At 39.3% G+C, this 17,714-nt stretch overlaps 1 protein-coding gene across 4 annotated transcripts in view; it reads right to left on the reverse strand.

The window, feature by feature from the left end:
• Nucleotides 1-437: 437 nt before the first annotated feature.
• kdm4ab (lysine (K)-specific demethylase 4A, genome duplicate b) overlaps nt 438-17,714 on the reverse strand; it is a 36,483-nt gene continuing 19,206 nt past the window's right edge. For all 4 annotated transcript variants that reach the window (XM_072441867.1, XM_072441866.1, XM_072441865.1 and 1 more), the window contains 6 exons: nt 15,360-15,468; nt 12,310-12,501; nt 3,454-3,624; nt 3,253-3,372; nt 2,493-2,585; nt 438-2,118 (listed from right to left, as the gene is read on the reverse strand). In XM_072441867.1, coding sequence (XP_072297968.1) covers nt 1,981-2,118; nt 2,493-2,585; nt 3,253-3,372; nt 3,454-3,624; nt 12,310-12,501; nt 15,360-15,468 — 823 coding nt within the window. In that variant the 3' untranslated portion in view covers nt 438-1,980. The remainder of the gene's footprint in view (nt 2,119-2,492; nt 2,586-3,252; nt 3,373-3,453; nt 3,625-12,309; nt 12,502-15,359; nt 15,469-17,714) is intronic.

Here is a 17,714-nt window from a genome sequence, read left to right on the forward strand (position 1 = left end):
ATCATTTATAATGTACAACAGGTATAAACACACCAAATAAAGTCAAAATTTGGAAATCATAGAAACCTGTCATACACCCTTTAAACTGCCCAGAGGTGACCACACATGACCTCAGTGGGTGGCTAGTCAGAAGATGCTTACCGCTCATAACTTTGGTGCGTAATAATGCAACATGAACTTTTGCGCAGATACTTTGTAGTTTACTTTGTAGCTTTTTGTAGGGAAGCAGCAAACCAACAACAATACCCAGCCCACGAAACAAAGCGCCTTTTTCTGCCGACTCGGGCTTTGCAGGTGCAGCTGGCATCAAGGCAAACGGTCAACTCTGCACAAAACGCTTGACCAGTGTATGATCTGATATGTAGAGAAAAGACTCTGTTTCCCCAAATACTTCTTAAAAATGTATTTGTAAATGAATACAACCAAACACACAAGTATTCAAATTCCCTCAAACCTTTACTGAAATCTTTAGTTTACAAAGTGTGTACATAGACAGTCCTTGGCTTTGGATCAAAACACTTGATCAATATTTCCAATTTGGGACCAGATAAGACACACTAGAACCACAATGAGATCTTAGAATATCGCGACTGAAAAATATATGACTTCAGTTCAAAAGCTAGAAGTGGAACAAGAAACATTAGCCAAGCCAGAGTTAGCATACGGGACGTTCACAAACGGAAAAGTGGAAAAATAATAAATATATTTGGGCCAAAAATAGTCAGCTTTTCAAAACTTGCCTCACTCTTATAAATAATCTACAGTAGTTATATTTCTCAATAGAAAAATCTAAAATTTACTAAAATGTGAAGCTCAAAATTGCGAAAGACAAAATATTTTCTTTGTAAAATTGACCTTATTTCATTAAGTGCTTCTGTTCAAATTTGGAGAAGAAATTGAAAAAAGAAGGAAAGGGCTTTCGCTTAAATAGCTATGGCTAGTCAGGCTAAGCTAATGACACCATGGTGGCTAACGCAGTACAACGTAGTAAAGTACACAGACTACTCAACTAAAATGGCGTAACATTCTATCAGAAACTATGGCTTAATGCTACAGTATATCAGCAAGAGTACATGATTGATTTTGATGAATAAACATGAGTTGTGAAGACATTAGCCTTCTTCTGGGAACACGTCGTTAGCGTCGTGACGGATTTAACGTGACAAGACATTTCTTTGAGAATGTTTTGAACGATCGCAAAAAGCTGGGACAGAAAGACAAATATACGGTCAAAGGTTTGGTTTTACAAAGTTTTAACCACTTGATTTAAAGGTGCACCGTGTAACTTTTTAGGAGCAGGTTCTGCCACCTTCTCGTCTCCATTTGCCTGGAATGTTCCACAGTACGGCATTACTCCATCGCTCACTGTTAGAATGAATGTTGGTCTGTGTAAATTAAACACCTGTAATTGAATAAATGAATGAAAGATGAAGTGTAAAGTCATACTGTGGAACATTCCAGACAAAGCAGTAATAAAGAGCGAAGGGAGGACCAATGTCTGACTATATATACCACTGCATCAACTTGTGTGTATTACTCACAAATATGGCATATTCTAGTACTTTTCTGGTCCAATATATGATTGTAGAGATATCTTTTCCCCCAATTCAATGCCCCATTTAGTAATCGCACAGGACAAGCCTTTAGTTGATCATTATTTTCTTTGAACATAGCTCTAGAATTCCCAATACTATAATATTCTGTCTGAGATGTCACTGCCAGTAAGCTGTCCTCTAAATATTCTCAAAAGCTGTAACATTTTGCAACAGTTTGAGACATTGAGACAGAAACATGATGAAAACAATAATCAAACAATAAAATCTTTTTCAAATAAATAGTTGCAAACAGTCATTGAGTTGTCTTCACTGCGAGTAGCTGTAGCGTTCATAATAAATGGCAAAGTCCTGAGCGGAGGGTGCAGACGGAGGAGTGACGGGGGCTCCAGCAGTGTCTTAAAGGGCCGGGGTCCAGAGGGGGCTCTTACTCCAGGATGGCTCTGTAGATGCTGGGCTCGATGTAGTCCTCCCTGTACCTGGAGTTCAGGACCCGCTGTCGTTTGGAGTTTTCCCTCACCTTGGGTTCAGTGAAGTGCTTGAAGCGCATGTCCGAAGCTACAGACTGGAAGACAGGCATCGAAATGACATAAGTATAAGGTCAAGAGCTTTTTTTTTTAAATCACTCCTGCTGCTAATTTTGAAGTCCTAGAAAGTAAAAACATTTTGAGTCATTCTCTCAAGTATTCCATGCGCTCAGACAAACTAAAAGTATGCCATAGGGAAAGCTGCATTGTACGTGGATCAAATGTGTTCTTAAAAGCATCAAACTGACCCTTTCATCTTTGATCATGTGACTAAAACAGCTCAGCTATAAGCACAGAACATACTATAGAACACTATCTCAAATATCCTCTTTCCAAACGTTTACTAGAGTTCAGCCCGGTGTGATGCAATAACCCTCTGTACACAGCGTCTTGTGCCGGAGGCTGTAATTACCATCCGAGACTTGACTCGTTTGGGCAGGTCCTCCTCCAGAGTGTAGATGTCGTCTGGCTTTGCACTCACTTGAGATCCATCCTCAAAAACCACCTGTGCACAAAACATGCCATCATCACCCGTAAAGTCAACGTGTTTGTCTTTTTCTTGCACACACATGTTTGCAGTGTGAGAAGTGGCCCTCGTGTCATGGGACAGTAACATATTGTAATGTTAAACTCTGTTAAACTCTTTGAACTAAATAATGTCACATCATTTGCAGACTTTGTCCTAAAGACAAAAAGCACCAGTCACAGTGGGACGCAGAGTCGTGCTCGTATTTTGAGGTTAATCTCTAAAAGGGACAGAGGGGAGAGGTTAATCCCTCTGTCCTTCCCCTCTGTCCTTCCCCTCTGTCCATCCCCTCTGTCCATCCCCTCTGTCCATCCCCTCTGTCCATCCCCTCTGTCCATCCCCTCTGTCCATCCCCTCTGTCCATCCCCTCTGTCCATCCCCTCTGTCCTTCCCCTCTGTCCTTCCCCTCTGTCCTTCCCCTGCACAAACCAAACTCTAATTATTACTATTATTTCAGACTAATATGTGATTATATATTCATTATATATTCATTCATTTTCATCATTTTATCATACATCATTTCTTAAAGTTTCTCTTAAAGATAATAGCTTATTGTCTTTTTCCTAAACACTTCCTTTAAACTTGTATGAGAAACATGTCCGGCACGTCTTTGAGGGCCGAACCACGTTATACAACATGAAGTTACCAGAAACATGGGATCCGAGTGTGCTGCTATGAACTTGGCCCCGTAGAGGAGTCCGTCTGTCCATCGGACTTGCACTGGATCTCCTTCATCGGGGGGCCCCATCTCCACACAGTCCCTGTCCTGAAACACAACAGGAGCTTTTACATTGTGTCATCTGTCAATCATTATTGCATCAACTTGAACAAAAACAATATTACTGACCACGATATCTTCAGGGAACAGATTGTCGCTGTACGAGCCGTCGTCGAACACCACCTCGTAGAACGTGGCCGTGGTGAGGGCGGACACTTCGCTGTGGTAGTAGCGGCCATTTTTGTGCTTACAGATCACCTTCTGCCCCACCTTCAGGTCCTTCTCGGAGCCTTTGGTGCGCTGCAGAGGGAAAAAAAACACAAAAGACTTTTAGTTTGGGCTGCACTGAAGCTCAAAATTGCAATTCGAGGACTGACATAGTAACAGACATCAGACAAATGGACTAAATTACATTCAGACTCATTTTGGTGTCGTAATTCTATATATTTTGTCATACTGTGTTGTTTGTGTTAATGCTATTTATTTTTATTATGTTATTATAATTTTTTATTTTTTTTTCTAGCCGTGTGGTTTGATTATATTTCAAAAAATAAAATGAAATAATTGCAATTCCAGTTGGTGGCAGTAAGTCTTTGCTCAGATGTTATTGATCCTGAGGTGGTTTATAATGCGCACTTTGAACTAAATCAGACTTTTAAAAACATACATCGCAAATATGATGTTAAATTGCAAAAAATGCGATCAAGATTGTTTATTTATATGATTTGTTATATTTGTGATCATTGAAGTTCTTTGTGGCCATCATTCTAATGGAAAGATCCACGTTAGCCTTGGTCTGGAAAATTGATATATTAAAAACAAGTACATTTTGTATCATGTTGGAGTATAAAAAGCTCTAGCCTGCGGCACACTGAACGCTGAAGCAGTTTAGTGGCTAAACACAGTAAAAGAAAGGTCTGGTGAAGGTGATGGACTGAACACGCAATGACCACAAAATGAAACTCTTTTAGGTATGTTTTTTGATAAGGAAACGATCCAGAACGGGTGGTTAAAAGCTCCAAAAAATGTACCGTAACAAAATATTGAAGTGCATTGTGCAAAATAGTGTTTATAGAAGTTTTAATATGACACATCAGCAAATCACTTCCTAAACACGCCGTCCCACGTTTCTGCTCCAGTCTCTGTGTGTGTCTCTTTGTTTGTGTGTCTCTGTGTGTGTGTGTCTCTGTGTGTGTGTGTCTCTGTGTGTGTGTGTCTCTGTGTGTGTGTGTCTCTGTGTGTGTGTGTCTCTGTGTGTGTGTGTCTCTGTGTGTGTGTGTGTCTCTGTGTGTGTGTGTCTCTGTGTGTGTGTGTCTCTGTGTGTGTGTGTGTCTCTGTGTGTGTGTGTGTCTCTGTGTGTGTGTGTGTCTCTGTGTGTGTGTGTGTCTCTGTGTGTGTGTGTCTCTGTGTTTGTGTGTCTCTGTGTTTGTGTGTCTCTGTGTTTGTGTGTCTCTGTGTGTGTGTGTCTCTGTGTGTGTGTGTGTCTCTGTGTGTGTGTGTGTCTCTGTGTGTGTGTGTGTCTCTGTGTGTGTGTGTGTCTCTGTGTGTGTGTGTCTCTGTGTGTGTGTGTCTCTGTGTGTGTGTGTCTCTGTGTGTGTGTGTCTCTGTGTGTGTGTGTGTCTCTGTGTGTGTGTGTCTCTGTGTGTGTGTGTCTCTGTGTGTGTCTGTGTCTCTGTGTGTGTGTGTCTCTGTGTGTGTGTGTCTCTGTGTGTGTGTGTCTCTGTGTGTGTGTGTCTCTGTGTGTGTGTGTCTCTGTGTGTGTGTGTCTCTGTGTGTGTGTGTCTCTGTGTGTGTGCGTCTCTGTGTGTGTGCGTCTCTGTGTGTGTGCGTCTCTGTGCGTCTCTGTGCGTCTCTGTGCGTCTCTGTGCGTCTCTGTGCGTCTCTGTGCGTCTCTGTGCGTCTCTGTGCGTCTCTGTGCGTCTCTGTGCGTCTCTGTGCGTCTCTGTGCGTCTCTGTGCGTCTCTGTGCGTCTCTGTGCGTCTCTGTGCGTCTCTGTGCGTCTCTGTGCGTCTCTGTGCGTCTCTGTGCGTCTCTGTGCGTCTCTGTGCGTCTCTGTGCGTCTCTGTGCGTCTCTGTGCGTCTCTGTGTGTGTGTCCTGGCTGATCTGATCACTGAGAAGGCCTTGGAATTATAACAAACGTGTCGGCAGTGCTGACACACTCGAATAAAAAAAAAACCTCTAGCTGTGATAGTTCGAGGGCAGAGGTGTAGTAAATGTTAACTTTAATGTCACTTTGTAAGTGACAAATTTGTCTTAGAATTAGGGCTGGGCGATATGGGGAGAAAAAATAAATACTTTTTATTTTATTCAGTCAAAAGAGTTTCAAATTTGTATTAAAACAGATATAAATATGAATTTCTTGAACATAAATACAGACTTTTAATCATTGCCATTTAAAACTCGCTTCAAACCCACGCTGATCACTGACAATTAGAAAGGACTAAACCTCAATTAAAATTCAATTCATTGCTCAGCCTCAACTCAGAACTCAGAACCAGTACGAGACGTCCTCAGGGGTCAGTAATAATCACTGTGTTCGCCAGTGTTTGTCTTGTGTTTATCAGGTGGACTGTCTCTGAAACACAGGGACACAGTGATCGCCTGGAGCCTGGTTCTTTAAACTCAGGTCACTTTTGTTTTGAGTATAGTGTAAAAGAGAAAATAAGAGCTGGAAAGCAGCGCTCTGATTGGCTGCGTTTGGGGCGGTCGCAAAGTTTCACTTCACTATCTGAAAGAAACTGTTCTAAAGAAGAGGTCATGCCTAAAAAAGAATACTTGAGGGTGTGACCAATGGGCCAAAGGGTTCGTGAGAGCACAGAACTGGTTATGTCCGGTGTTTGTGTGTGAAAAAGAGAACATTTTGACTTAATTTGGTGGGATAAAACCTGCTGAAAATGATGGTCTTACACCAATCAAATAGAAAAAGAATTGTTGTTGAAAATGACAGAAGTAGAGCAGAGTTCTAAAAAAGAATTCCATCCCATATTTGGCACAAATTCCATATAATTACATTTTTTATGACCATTTCAACATGAATTCAACTAAATTAATGTGTTTTTATAATTTTTAATTCATCTAAAGGAAATTTCTGTGACATTAGGAGTTTTGTCCCACTGCACAACATTGTTGCTAGTGAACAGTAAGGGACTTTCCTAGTGATTAATAATCTACATTCAGGAAGTCTGAAACTTTGACCAAAGACTTTATTTAAAAAAAAAAGTCTTTAGAGTTGTGTTTTTCCTGCATATTTGAGGAATACTGTATTGTCCTGGAACTGTTTTGAGTGCTCAGAAAATCCCTGTTTTTGCCCCAACCATTTATTCAAAAATAATTTGACTCCGGGTGGTAAAGGTAGGGTTAAAAAAAAAAAAAAAACACATATACATTCCAATCTGCTCCTTGTTACGGAGAAATACCAATATGAAGTTCTGCACGTCGTTTTGGATCAATATTGCCTTTTACAATGTAATGTAAAATGATGATCTATGCACCGTTTGTTAGAGTCCATTACTAAACCAGACCAAAACATGAATCTTCAAAACTGAGTAAGAAATGTTTGTATCATGACAACACTAAACAACAGCTGCTGGTCTCGCCATCATGTGCGACGTTAATAAATGTCCCCAGTAGGTTTGGGCACATAATGATATAGTTATGAGTTGTTAGGTTTTCAGGGTTTTGCCAAATTGGGTGCCAACTTTTCCAGAGTCTACTTTCTAGGACGTAATGATTCACAGGCAGAGAGTCGTTCCTGATGCAGTCTCTATTTTTTCAGACTTAAGCTTGGGTAAGTGACTATCACTCTATTCCAGTAAATGATTCAGTATTACATTTAACTGACTGCCAGTACATAAGACATATCCGGTTTTTGTTGTTATTGTCCTTGTTAACTCTACTATTAAAAGTGTTGATAGCGCAGCCGTTTTTCAGTTCTGTTTAAATAAACTATATTGTGGCAATGTTGAATCATTTATATTTGACATTTTTGTATCTTGTCAGCACAAACACTTTAGCCTTTAATTGTCACCGTATAGTAAAATGGAACTTTTAGTGTTAACACATATTAGCTCTGTAAAAGGTTCAGACTTTTCTAAAACTATTCAGGAAAAGTCAAATATTGTCCTGTTTGTATTGAGTACAGTTTTGATATTTATTTAGTATTGATTAGTATCTGGTGATGTTACAGGAAATGACAGTATATGCTTATCGTATGTGAAAATGTCAAATAGTTCAGTGACTTAACTCTCTCAGAACCTCTAAACGTGACTGAAAACTCTGACACTGCATTCCACTAATCGTTGGTGTCAAATTTGTGCAGATCCATAAAGATTGGCCTTCACTGCAGCAGTAAAACCCTCAGGCACCTCAGTCTATCACTCTTGCTCTCTCTTCATCACATGAGACGTTTTCATGTGTCCTCACAGTGGCAGGACTGAACATACTGATTTCTCAAAGACTAAAGTCATATCTCTTTCCAACTAGTCCTATAAAGACACATGTTTGGGCTGATGCACCAGGGTCCAGACATGACAAGTGTCTGATATTTATGTTTGGCCCCCAGACATTTGCTTTCACACCAGCTCCCTAAAGTCCAGACTATCAGATCAGATGTTCCCTGGCACTGGCTCTACTGTCGTCATGACAATGGTAGCGTAGGTAATATCGCATTTTTCCATGTTTTAGGAGCAAGATGAGGCTTTTGTGTTGGTGATTGGCTAAACAGAAGTGACCAATCAGAAGCAGCATCAGGCCGGTACCTAACATTGGGCTAGATCTGACACGCCGTCTTGTTTTAAAATGTCAGTATGAGTGGATTATATATTTAATATCATGACAGCACAGTGGTTATGCTCACGCTTCACAGCAAGAAGGTACAGAGATCAATTCCTTTCATCTTTTGCATGTTCTCCATGTGTCTGCGTAGGTTTCCTCCAGATACTCCAGATTCCCCTACCCCTAAACACTTGTACAACAGCATGCTGGTGTATGAATGAGAGAGTGTTGAGTGAATGTGGGACACCGGATGGCTGTAATATGTTCAGTAACATGTTCTGTTCCCACCAAATAAACTCTTTGGCTCCTTGTTGTGATGGGAGTGAAGCAGACGACGGTTATGGAGGTGAACGCACCCAAGTTCATAGATCGCTAAAAAGGCATCAGGCATGTGATGGTGCAAACAGAAGTCTACTACATGGTAGGTACCTTGTTTTCTTTAGCTTATTTACTTTTAAGTGAACAAGCACCGTCTTTTATTTAGTGTGTACAGTGGTGTCAAAGTGTTTCCTCTCTTACGGATTTCTTTTTTTGCATCTTTGTCACACATAAATGTTTCAGATCAAACCAATTCAAATATTAGTCAATTAATCAAGACAACAAGTTTCATTATTAAAACAAAATACATGGACCTGTGTGAATAAATAACTGTCCCCTAAACCTAATAACTCAGGGGTGTCAAACATACGACCCGCCAAACGTTTTAATCTGGCCCGCTGAACATTTTGAAATCATATTTTATTTATCATAGAACCGTAGTTACATCCGTAACCGTTTTTATCGCTAAAACTACACGTCCCACAATGCCGCTGGTGGCCACCCCTCCCCCGCGCGGCTCTTCACTGCCGTGTGTACTGCCGAGGGAGACGTGCTAAGGGAAGTAAGGCGCGCGTTTGCGCACTTTACAGCACTTACGCACCTCAGAGCAGAGGTTTGAACGAGGAAAGAGACGTCTGGTTTGGGAAACACGTGGAAGAAAGAAAGGAGACGGTTTTGTGGATGTTAGAGTTGTGCTAAAAGTGGACCTAATGTGGAGCTAACAACAAGAAAACTAACTTCTGTGATGATGCTCTGAGGAAAACATCCTCTACAAAGACAGATCAGCAGCCGCAGGTAAAAACACAGGTCAGAGTGTAATAAAGTATGAACATGATTGTGTCCACACTAATGTGACTGCGAACACAAACACAATGACCTCATTTTAGTCACTACATGAATCATTTGTCACTAAGATTAACTTAAACTATGAAAATAGCGAGCTCATATTGAGTTTGAGCAGAAACATGTCTGTGATATGAACATTTCACATCAGAAATCACATCAAAAGTCTCTGTTCCTGCTGCTGCTGCATGAATATGGGCTCAGTCTTTCACCTGCTGCAGATTTGTGCAACCACAGATTTGTCCACAACTATTACTAGGCTGTAAAAAAGCCATTTTTTTCTTATGGTTTTATTTTGTACATAATATTTGGCCCACGATTTGACAAAAGAGTGTGGTTTGATGGAACACTGTGGCTCATAACTTAACCTCCTTACTTAAAGGCTCCACGTGTGTTTGTTCTTAGTGGTGTGTCAGTTCAGGTGTACAGATATGTACAGATAACTACAGATAACTACAGATAACTACAGATAACTACAGATAACTACAGATAACTACAGATAACTACAGATAACTACAGATAACTACAGATAACTACAGATAACTACAGATAACTACAGATAACTACACAGACGTGGAAATGCTAGTTAGTACATTTAAAAGGTTTTTTAGATCTTGAAGTTTATTTTGTTATAAAGTCAAATACAATATTTTTCAGTTCTAAATACCTATGACTAAATGTTTATCTCTGTAGATCAACTCTGAAGATGTAATGCACATAAACTGAAGGACAGTGTTGGTGAAATTACACTTGTTTTTCTTAATACATTTCAGTTTATGAGAACAAACGTGTTTGTAATTTATTTTAATCAATCCAGTAATAGCTTTATATAGCCTACACTGTTTTTTTTTAAATTGTTTTATGTTTTACGTTATGTTTGGCCCGCGACCTAGCCTGAGCGTCGGAATTCGACCCCCGGCCCAAAATGAGTTCGACACCCCTGTAATAACTGGTTGGGCTTAGCAGCAGCAACAACAACTGCGTTTGCCCTAACTTGGCAAATGCTGGGAGTCTATTACAGCGCTGTGGAGGAATTTTGGCCCACTCATCTTTTGCAGAATTGTTGTAATTCATCCAGATTGTGCGTGAATCACAGCATGGCCTTTAAAGGTCATGCCACAGCATCTCAAAGACTCAGGTCAGACTAGACTAGACCACTCTAAAGTCTTCATTTTGTGTTTCGTCAGTCATTTAGAGGTGGATTTGCTGATGTTTTGGATCAAGCAGCAGAAGCCAAGTTCTCTTCAGCTTGAGGTCACGGACAAATTATTTAGTAGATTTAGTATTTAGTCTTCCAAGTCCTGAAGCAGCAAACCAGCCCCAGACCCTCAGATCACCATATTTTACCGTTTTGTAATAAGTCCAGAGTATTTTCCAAAAAGTCTTGGGGATCATCAAGATGTTTTCTGGCAAAATTGCGACGAGCCTTAATGTTCTTTTTGCTCGGCAGTAGTTTGCGTCTTGGAACTCTGCAGACCATTTTGCCCAGTTGCTTTTTTATAGTGGAGACATGAACTCTGACGTTAATTGAGGCAAGTGAGGCCTGCAGTTCTTTGGGTGTTGTTGTGGGGTCTTTTGTGACCACTTGGATGAGTTGTCGCTGTGCTCTTGGGTAATTTTGGTTGGCCGGACACTCCTGGGAAGGTTCACCACGGTTATATCCACCATTTGTGGATAATGGAGCTCACTGTGGTTTGCTGGAGTCCCAAAGCTTTAGAAATGGCTTCATAACCTTTTCCAGACTACCTTCTCATTTGTTCCTGAAGTTCTTTGGATCTCAGCATGATGTCTAGCTTTTGAAGATCTTTTGGTCTACTTCACTTTGTCAGGCAGGTCTTATTTAAGGGATTTCTTGATTGAGCACATTGTGGCTAGAGAAATTTAACTTTGGTGTGATGAACCAATGTAGAACTTAATAGAAGGGGCCAACACTTTTTCACAAAGGTAGGTGTTTTTATTTAGGCAAGGCAAAATAATATGTCTGTTTGCCGTAACCCGACCGACCCGCTATGAAACTAGCCGACTGAAAAAAATATATCAGCATTTTGTTGATAAAACGTCAAAATCTTTTATTTTTCAATTATTTCGCCGACTCACAGGCCGATCTTTCCTAAACCAAAGTGTTGAGTATTTTTATCACGGGACTGATAACGCACCGCATGTGAGTCTTCATTTTCAGTCCTCCACATGAGTTGTCACATTGCTTTTTACATGTTGGTTTGCCTCTGTCGGCGCCACTGATGTCTCCACAGGACATGTGCTTCTCTGTCAGGGTGTGAAATTTGACTTACGCAAATGCATTCTGGGATTGAAACATGCCCAGCAGCGTCATCACAACAAACATGGCGGCGCCCGTGTTCCCCGCATGTTCCCCCCGCTCGCCTTCGTTACCAAAATAAAGGATAGCGGCGTACAAAAGGTCAATTGTGATATCTTAAAATCGTGAGATTTAGTCTCCTGATCAGGTTGATAAAGACGTTTTCCGTCATTGACTGTTGAAGCCTGACCCCTGGTGGTCACTCCGATTCAAAAAAAATGACAAAAATTTGATCTTTTTTGTTGCCTTCAAGGTAAAAAAAAATAAGAATTTGCCTACCGACCGAGCCACTTGAAAAATGTTGACTCGGGTTACAGCAAACAGACAATTTATTTGGGGTAGCCTTATCTAAAAACTTTATTTTGTGTTGACTTTGACTAATTCAATTTTGGATGCTCTGAAACATACAAGTGTACGGTTTGTGATTTGAAGGCCAAATAAGGCTCATCTTTTACTCGGGATACCAGATAAGATAACAACGTACCTATCTGCCAAAAGCACAATGGTCCTCCATTGAGATGTACTTGATGTACAAAAAGTAACAGAGGGAACTAAGCAGATTGTCAAGGGCTGGACTGTTTGACAATTATGTACCCCAGTTTTAATAGAAATATTTCACAACAAAACATGTGTGAATGTGTAAAGGGTGCTGGTACTAAAACAAATGCACTCGCACTGGGCTGCACTTCAGAAGCAGCATCAGGCCGGTGTTAATGGTGTGTTTGGTCCTCACCTCTGGAGCTGTGGGGGCCCGGTGTCTGTGGCAGGTGATGAAGACGATGAAGGGCCAGTCGTCGGGGTGCATGAGGATCCCTGCGGCCTGAGCGCACGTGGGGTGAAAGGCAGTGGAGCAGCGCCCATGGGAGCACTGCACGCAGCACCCGTGGGTGTCTGTGGTCATCCGCGTCCGGCACAGAGCGCACTTCTGCAGAGACACAGGGCAGAGCAGTGAGCGCCCAGACACAAACAGATGCTAGATAAAACACACATGCAGCATGGCAAGCAGGAATGATACTTTTATTCGTTAGATCTTATTAAACCATATTAAAGAATATTAAGCTGACTTTGTATCTAGAGAACCATTTGGTTGGCCAGACCAGAAGGAAAAAGTATTTTTAAAGTGTTTCATGTTAACGTAATAAGTAACTCTACTGATTAAAAAAGCTTTAGCATCAATGTACATCAAGCTCTGGGTTCAACAGAACATATAAATAGTGGTGCAGACATTTTCTAGCATGCAGTGATAGAAACATTTCAAACTCGATTTTGAAACTAAGGTATTACCTCGATACTAATTTAAAGGGCTCTTTTTTTTCCCCCAACACAAAATAGTACTTTCTTTAGGTTACCATGTGGTCTTACACTATTTCTGATAAAGCTCATGATGATTCTAAAACTGTTCACATTTTGTGAGAAGTGAAACTGACTTAGTAGAATCACAAGGCGCCACAGAGGCTAGAGTCATTCCGTTTGGGGAAAGGATGTCGTCTGTGTAAACCAATGTGAAATGAGTAACCAGGGAAAGACTTGACAACACCACATTAGAAATAGTGAGGGCGGATACATTTTCTCAGACTTTTGGGTATCGTCTACACACTAACGAGGCTTTGAGAAGCCACAAAATTATAATATTTACAAGGTCTTGGAAAAAAGATGGGGTTAATCACACGCATAGCCTCCTTAACCTGTTACCATCCACCTATTTCGCGCTGTGCACTATGGTTGGACATACCCAAATGGCATTGCTTATTAAAAGAGGATCTTACAGCCCACATGCAAGTGTGATGCATCATTAGAAAGCTTAGGCCTTCTAGTTTCTGTAGATGTGCACATGAACACTGTCAGGGCTTCAAAACTCACACTACAGAAGCCCAAACATGAACAAAACATAATTTTTTTAGTCTCACCTGAATATTGTCAATTTGTAATGGTCCTGAGCATGACATACTTCATTGTGTGCATATGCTGTTCACTGTACATGATGTTTCTCTTATTGACAACAACTGTGTAAAGTTTCAGATCTTTAGGAACAGGCATTTTGGTGCTGTTGACCTTTTTGTATCAAAAAGTATATTCGGAACAAGTGATCCAAATATGTGCCAACTGTGCCAAACTGTTTTATTACAATTTTAGCTCCTATATGATCATAAAACATACATTTTGATGTTTTGTAGGCCACTAATACCCATTATAACTGCTAAAAACAACAAATTTTCCATATCGAGGTGAAAAAATAAATAAATAAAAAAGCGTGATATAATATTATATATATATATATATATATATATATAATATTATATATATATATATATATAATATTATATATATATATATATATATATATATATATATATATAATATTATATATATATATAATATTATATATATATATAATATTATATATATATATAATATTATATATATATATATATATATATATATATATATATATAATATTATATATATATATAATATTATATATATATATATATATATATATATAATATTATATATATATATATATATATATATATATATATATATATATATATATATATATATAATATTATATATATATATATATAATATTATATATATATATATATATATATATATATATATATATATATACGTAGAGATATATATGATATATATGATATATATTAGAGAGATAGAGATAGAGAGAGACACAGTTCGCTTCAAACGCTACTTCTTTTGTTCAAACGCTGCTACTGCTGAGATGTGCCGCTGTGTCATGCACTGTGTAGCGGCGCACACCTCGGCCTCTGTTTACAGTGTAAACTTTACACCATGGATCTATTATATTAAAGGTTTACACCCCCACCATCTCTGCGCTAGGCTACGTCATGGGGTGGGCGGGGGAGGCAGATCGCTCTTCGCAAGGGTGGGGGCAAATCTCAAACGCCATCTGCATTTCCGGGTTTGTGAGAGGGGCCCAAGATATGGGTGATATTTTATAATGTTGTGTTATGTGCACAACACTTATTTTTATCAAATATGCCCTTAGGGTAGACTACGAAACGGGAAACATAGCATGATATGGGACCTTTAAGTCCATACACATTGGAATTCTTGGGCAAGCCTCTCACAGGTTCAAGTAAAAAGCGCCTTTGAAACAAACATTCAAGAAATGTAAACTTTCAATAGATCATTCAAGTAGGTCCATTTAAAGTCAGCAGGTAAGCATATTACCATACATCAGTCTCAATGTGTGGGGTAGAAACGGTTAAGTGCGTTTGTGTCTCAGACTGTAAATCCCATTGCAGTTGCAATTCAATACTAAAAGTACCTGATTTCTTAAAAATGTGAAAAACAGAACTTTTCCATTCTTTGTTTTCCAAATGTATTGCTCACTTATCTAATGCATAATGAGCATGCCAATTATTCACCATGATAAATTTGGAAGTGCTTTTCACAGATTTCAGAGCCCAGAGCAGAGTGTTCCATCACAGTCAAGAGAACAAACATTAGCATGCTAATGGCGCACTTCCAGTTTCACGGAGAATAAAACACAGAGGCCTCTTTCCGATTTTACAATATGTATGGAGCAAAACGAAATTTTACTGAAGTTAATGTAAAGAAAGCACTAGAACTTTGACCCAATCAATACTTTAAGCCTATAGAATGATTTGATGCATGAAACCGCAACACTGGCTAATCTGTGATAGTTAACTAAGCTATCCATTGCATTTGATTCCACTTAGACCCTCACTTTCCCTCTAACATACAACCCAAACAAACAAAAAGGTTTGTGTGGCGTACCAGTCTGAAGCGGGAGAGCGGGATGGCAGACAGGTCGATAGGTCTCCTCTGGGTGATGTCGATGAAGCGCGCCTCAAGGACGGTGATGGCGCACAGCACATGCACCCACCTTTGGACACACAAACTCCACAGTCAGGACAAACGGAACAGACCACAGGACATGTGACTTAGGCAATGTGAATGCAACGAAACAAAAATGTCCAATGAGACTCTGTTGTAAGCTATTGCAGTAATATCAAGTCAAAAAAGGCATTGCTAATTCCTATACATGTTGGCATTGGGCTCTAAACAGGTTAGCACAGCGTTTCTCAAACTGTTTTATATCTACTTTGTTTTCTTTGCTTTTTTAGACAATTTTAATTACTTAAAGTATTGCATTGTCTTTAGCAGGTTTAGATCTGGTTTGAACCCAGTGTAGGGATTACTTGGTACAGGTTAGTACACTATCTAGGGATGTTTTAGCCCGTTTTAGCACAGTTTTAGCCCTGTTTTAGCAAGACTACACTGGGCTAGTCTCGCTACTTGAGAAGTCAAATACTAAACAAGGTGCAAAAGTTTGAGAGCCAGTTAGTTACCTTGAAACTTACCCTACATGTTTGTCTAAGTATTACATTTAAAGAGCAAATACTATGCATTATTTATAGTGTTATTGGCCTTTAAACATGCTCCTGAGCACCTTTGCTTTGGCGTCTTATGTTTAAGAACTAGACTTCAGTCAGGTGCTTCCCACATCAGGAATTGAGTTAAAACACCATCTACTGGCAGCAAAGGGGATTACAAAGAGGAGATTAACAAACCTAGCTTTCCCTCAACATGCACACTGTTGTAATAAACTCAATTAGATGGAAGAAATGCTCAGAACATGAGTAGAGATAATTTATGACCTTGAAAAGAGCAAAATATCTCATAGCTCTACCCATGATGTCATAAATCTGGAGGAGCTTATCAGAATTCATCAAACAAGCATGAATGAAGCTAAACAACTCCAGGTATGTTTTGATGGAACAATGTTATAACATTGTTAAAAGCTTAAATTTGACATAATGTGTTCTTCATATAAAATGTACCAATTGCTTATAAAATTGGTATCAAACATAACAATATTATGATATAGCCTATTCATGACATCTTCTACTCTGATATAAAAGGCTAAATGATGAAAAGTACTGTATTTTCCAGACTATATGTCGCACCTTTTTTCATAGTTCTGGCCGGGGTGCAACTTATACTTATATTTATACTCCGGAGGGACTTATATGGGATATTATTTGTTATTTTCACACTTGCAACTGCATTTCATACTCCAGTGCAACTTACACATGTTTTTTTTTCCTTCTCTATTATGCATTTTTTGGCTGGTGCGGTAAATAGGGTAAATAAATAAGCCCATAAACTAATTCCATTACATACTTTTTGGTTGCTTACTTTACTTTAAAGCAGAAAACCAACCTCCTCTATTGTCGCTTTGGGGCCTTGGCTAACCTTTGATCTGAACAAGCATCTGACTTCAACACAACAAACAGTAAAGAATGTCATGTCTTAATAGTCACAAAGCATGCATTATTGAATGGGAGGAAACAACATGGTTAGCTGCAGGCCGTTCCCGTTTGGTTTGCACGATCCAAGAGGAGCGTGTGCTAATGGCCTGGACGGAGCATTTAGCTGCAGGGGCTGGACGCACTACATGGATTTTACCTTTAAAAAGACCAGAGCAGTGATGGACATCAAAGATCCACTGGCTGAATGAACAGCAGGGAGAGGAAGACCAACAAGACATCTCATCTCCCTAAGTAAAGCACTCTAATGTCTTTCCTGTGCTTTTTTTATAATACGCCAAAGTACAAAAGTGCAAAGGCTTCATATATTATTGTCTGAGCTTGGAATGGGCCAGGGTGGATATGTTTCATACCGATATCCAATGTCATCATTTATAAATTGATGGAAAGTTCCCCAAATTGAAGTAAAAATTGTAATACAAATAAATACAAATACATTTTTGCTGATGTAGTTTAATTTGTTGTAGTTTTTATGATGATTGTAGTTTAATTTGTTGTAGTTTTTATTATGATTGTATAAACATACAGCCATCTATTTAGCTCCATTGCTTTTATTTCTGTAAAGAACAGTCACATGACAATGACATTTTAACAGAATTGAGGGTGTAATGCCTTTTTTCTGTCCGGTGGTGGGATTTGAAGCAAAATACAAAGAATCTATTGTACTATAAAGTTAAGCAAGTAAGGCTTTCCACAAGCATTACATAACTGCGTTTTGATTTGAGATGTTTTAACATCACACCACAGGGCACACACATATTTTTTTTTAATTTTAAGTACAATTTTGTAATTTTAATTA

The sequence above is a fragment of the Eucyclogobius newberryi genome, unplaced genomic scaffold (assembly GCF_026437365.1).
Source record: "Eucyclogobius newberryi isolate DKJ021-1_F unplaced genomic scaffold, fEucNew1.0.hap1 SCAF_12, whole genome shotgun sequence".
NCBI classification, from domain to species: Eukaryota; Metazoa; Chordata; class Actinopteri; order Gobiiformes; family Gobiidae; genus Eucyclogobius; species Eucyclogobius newberryi.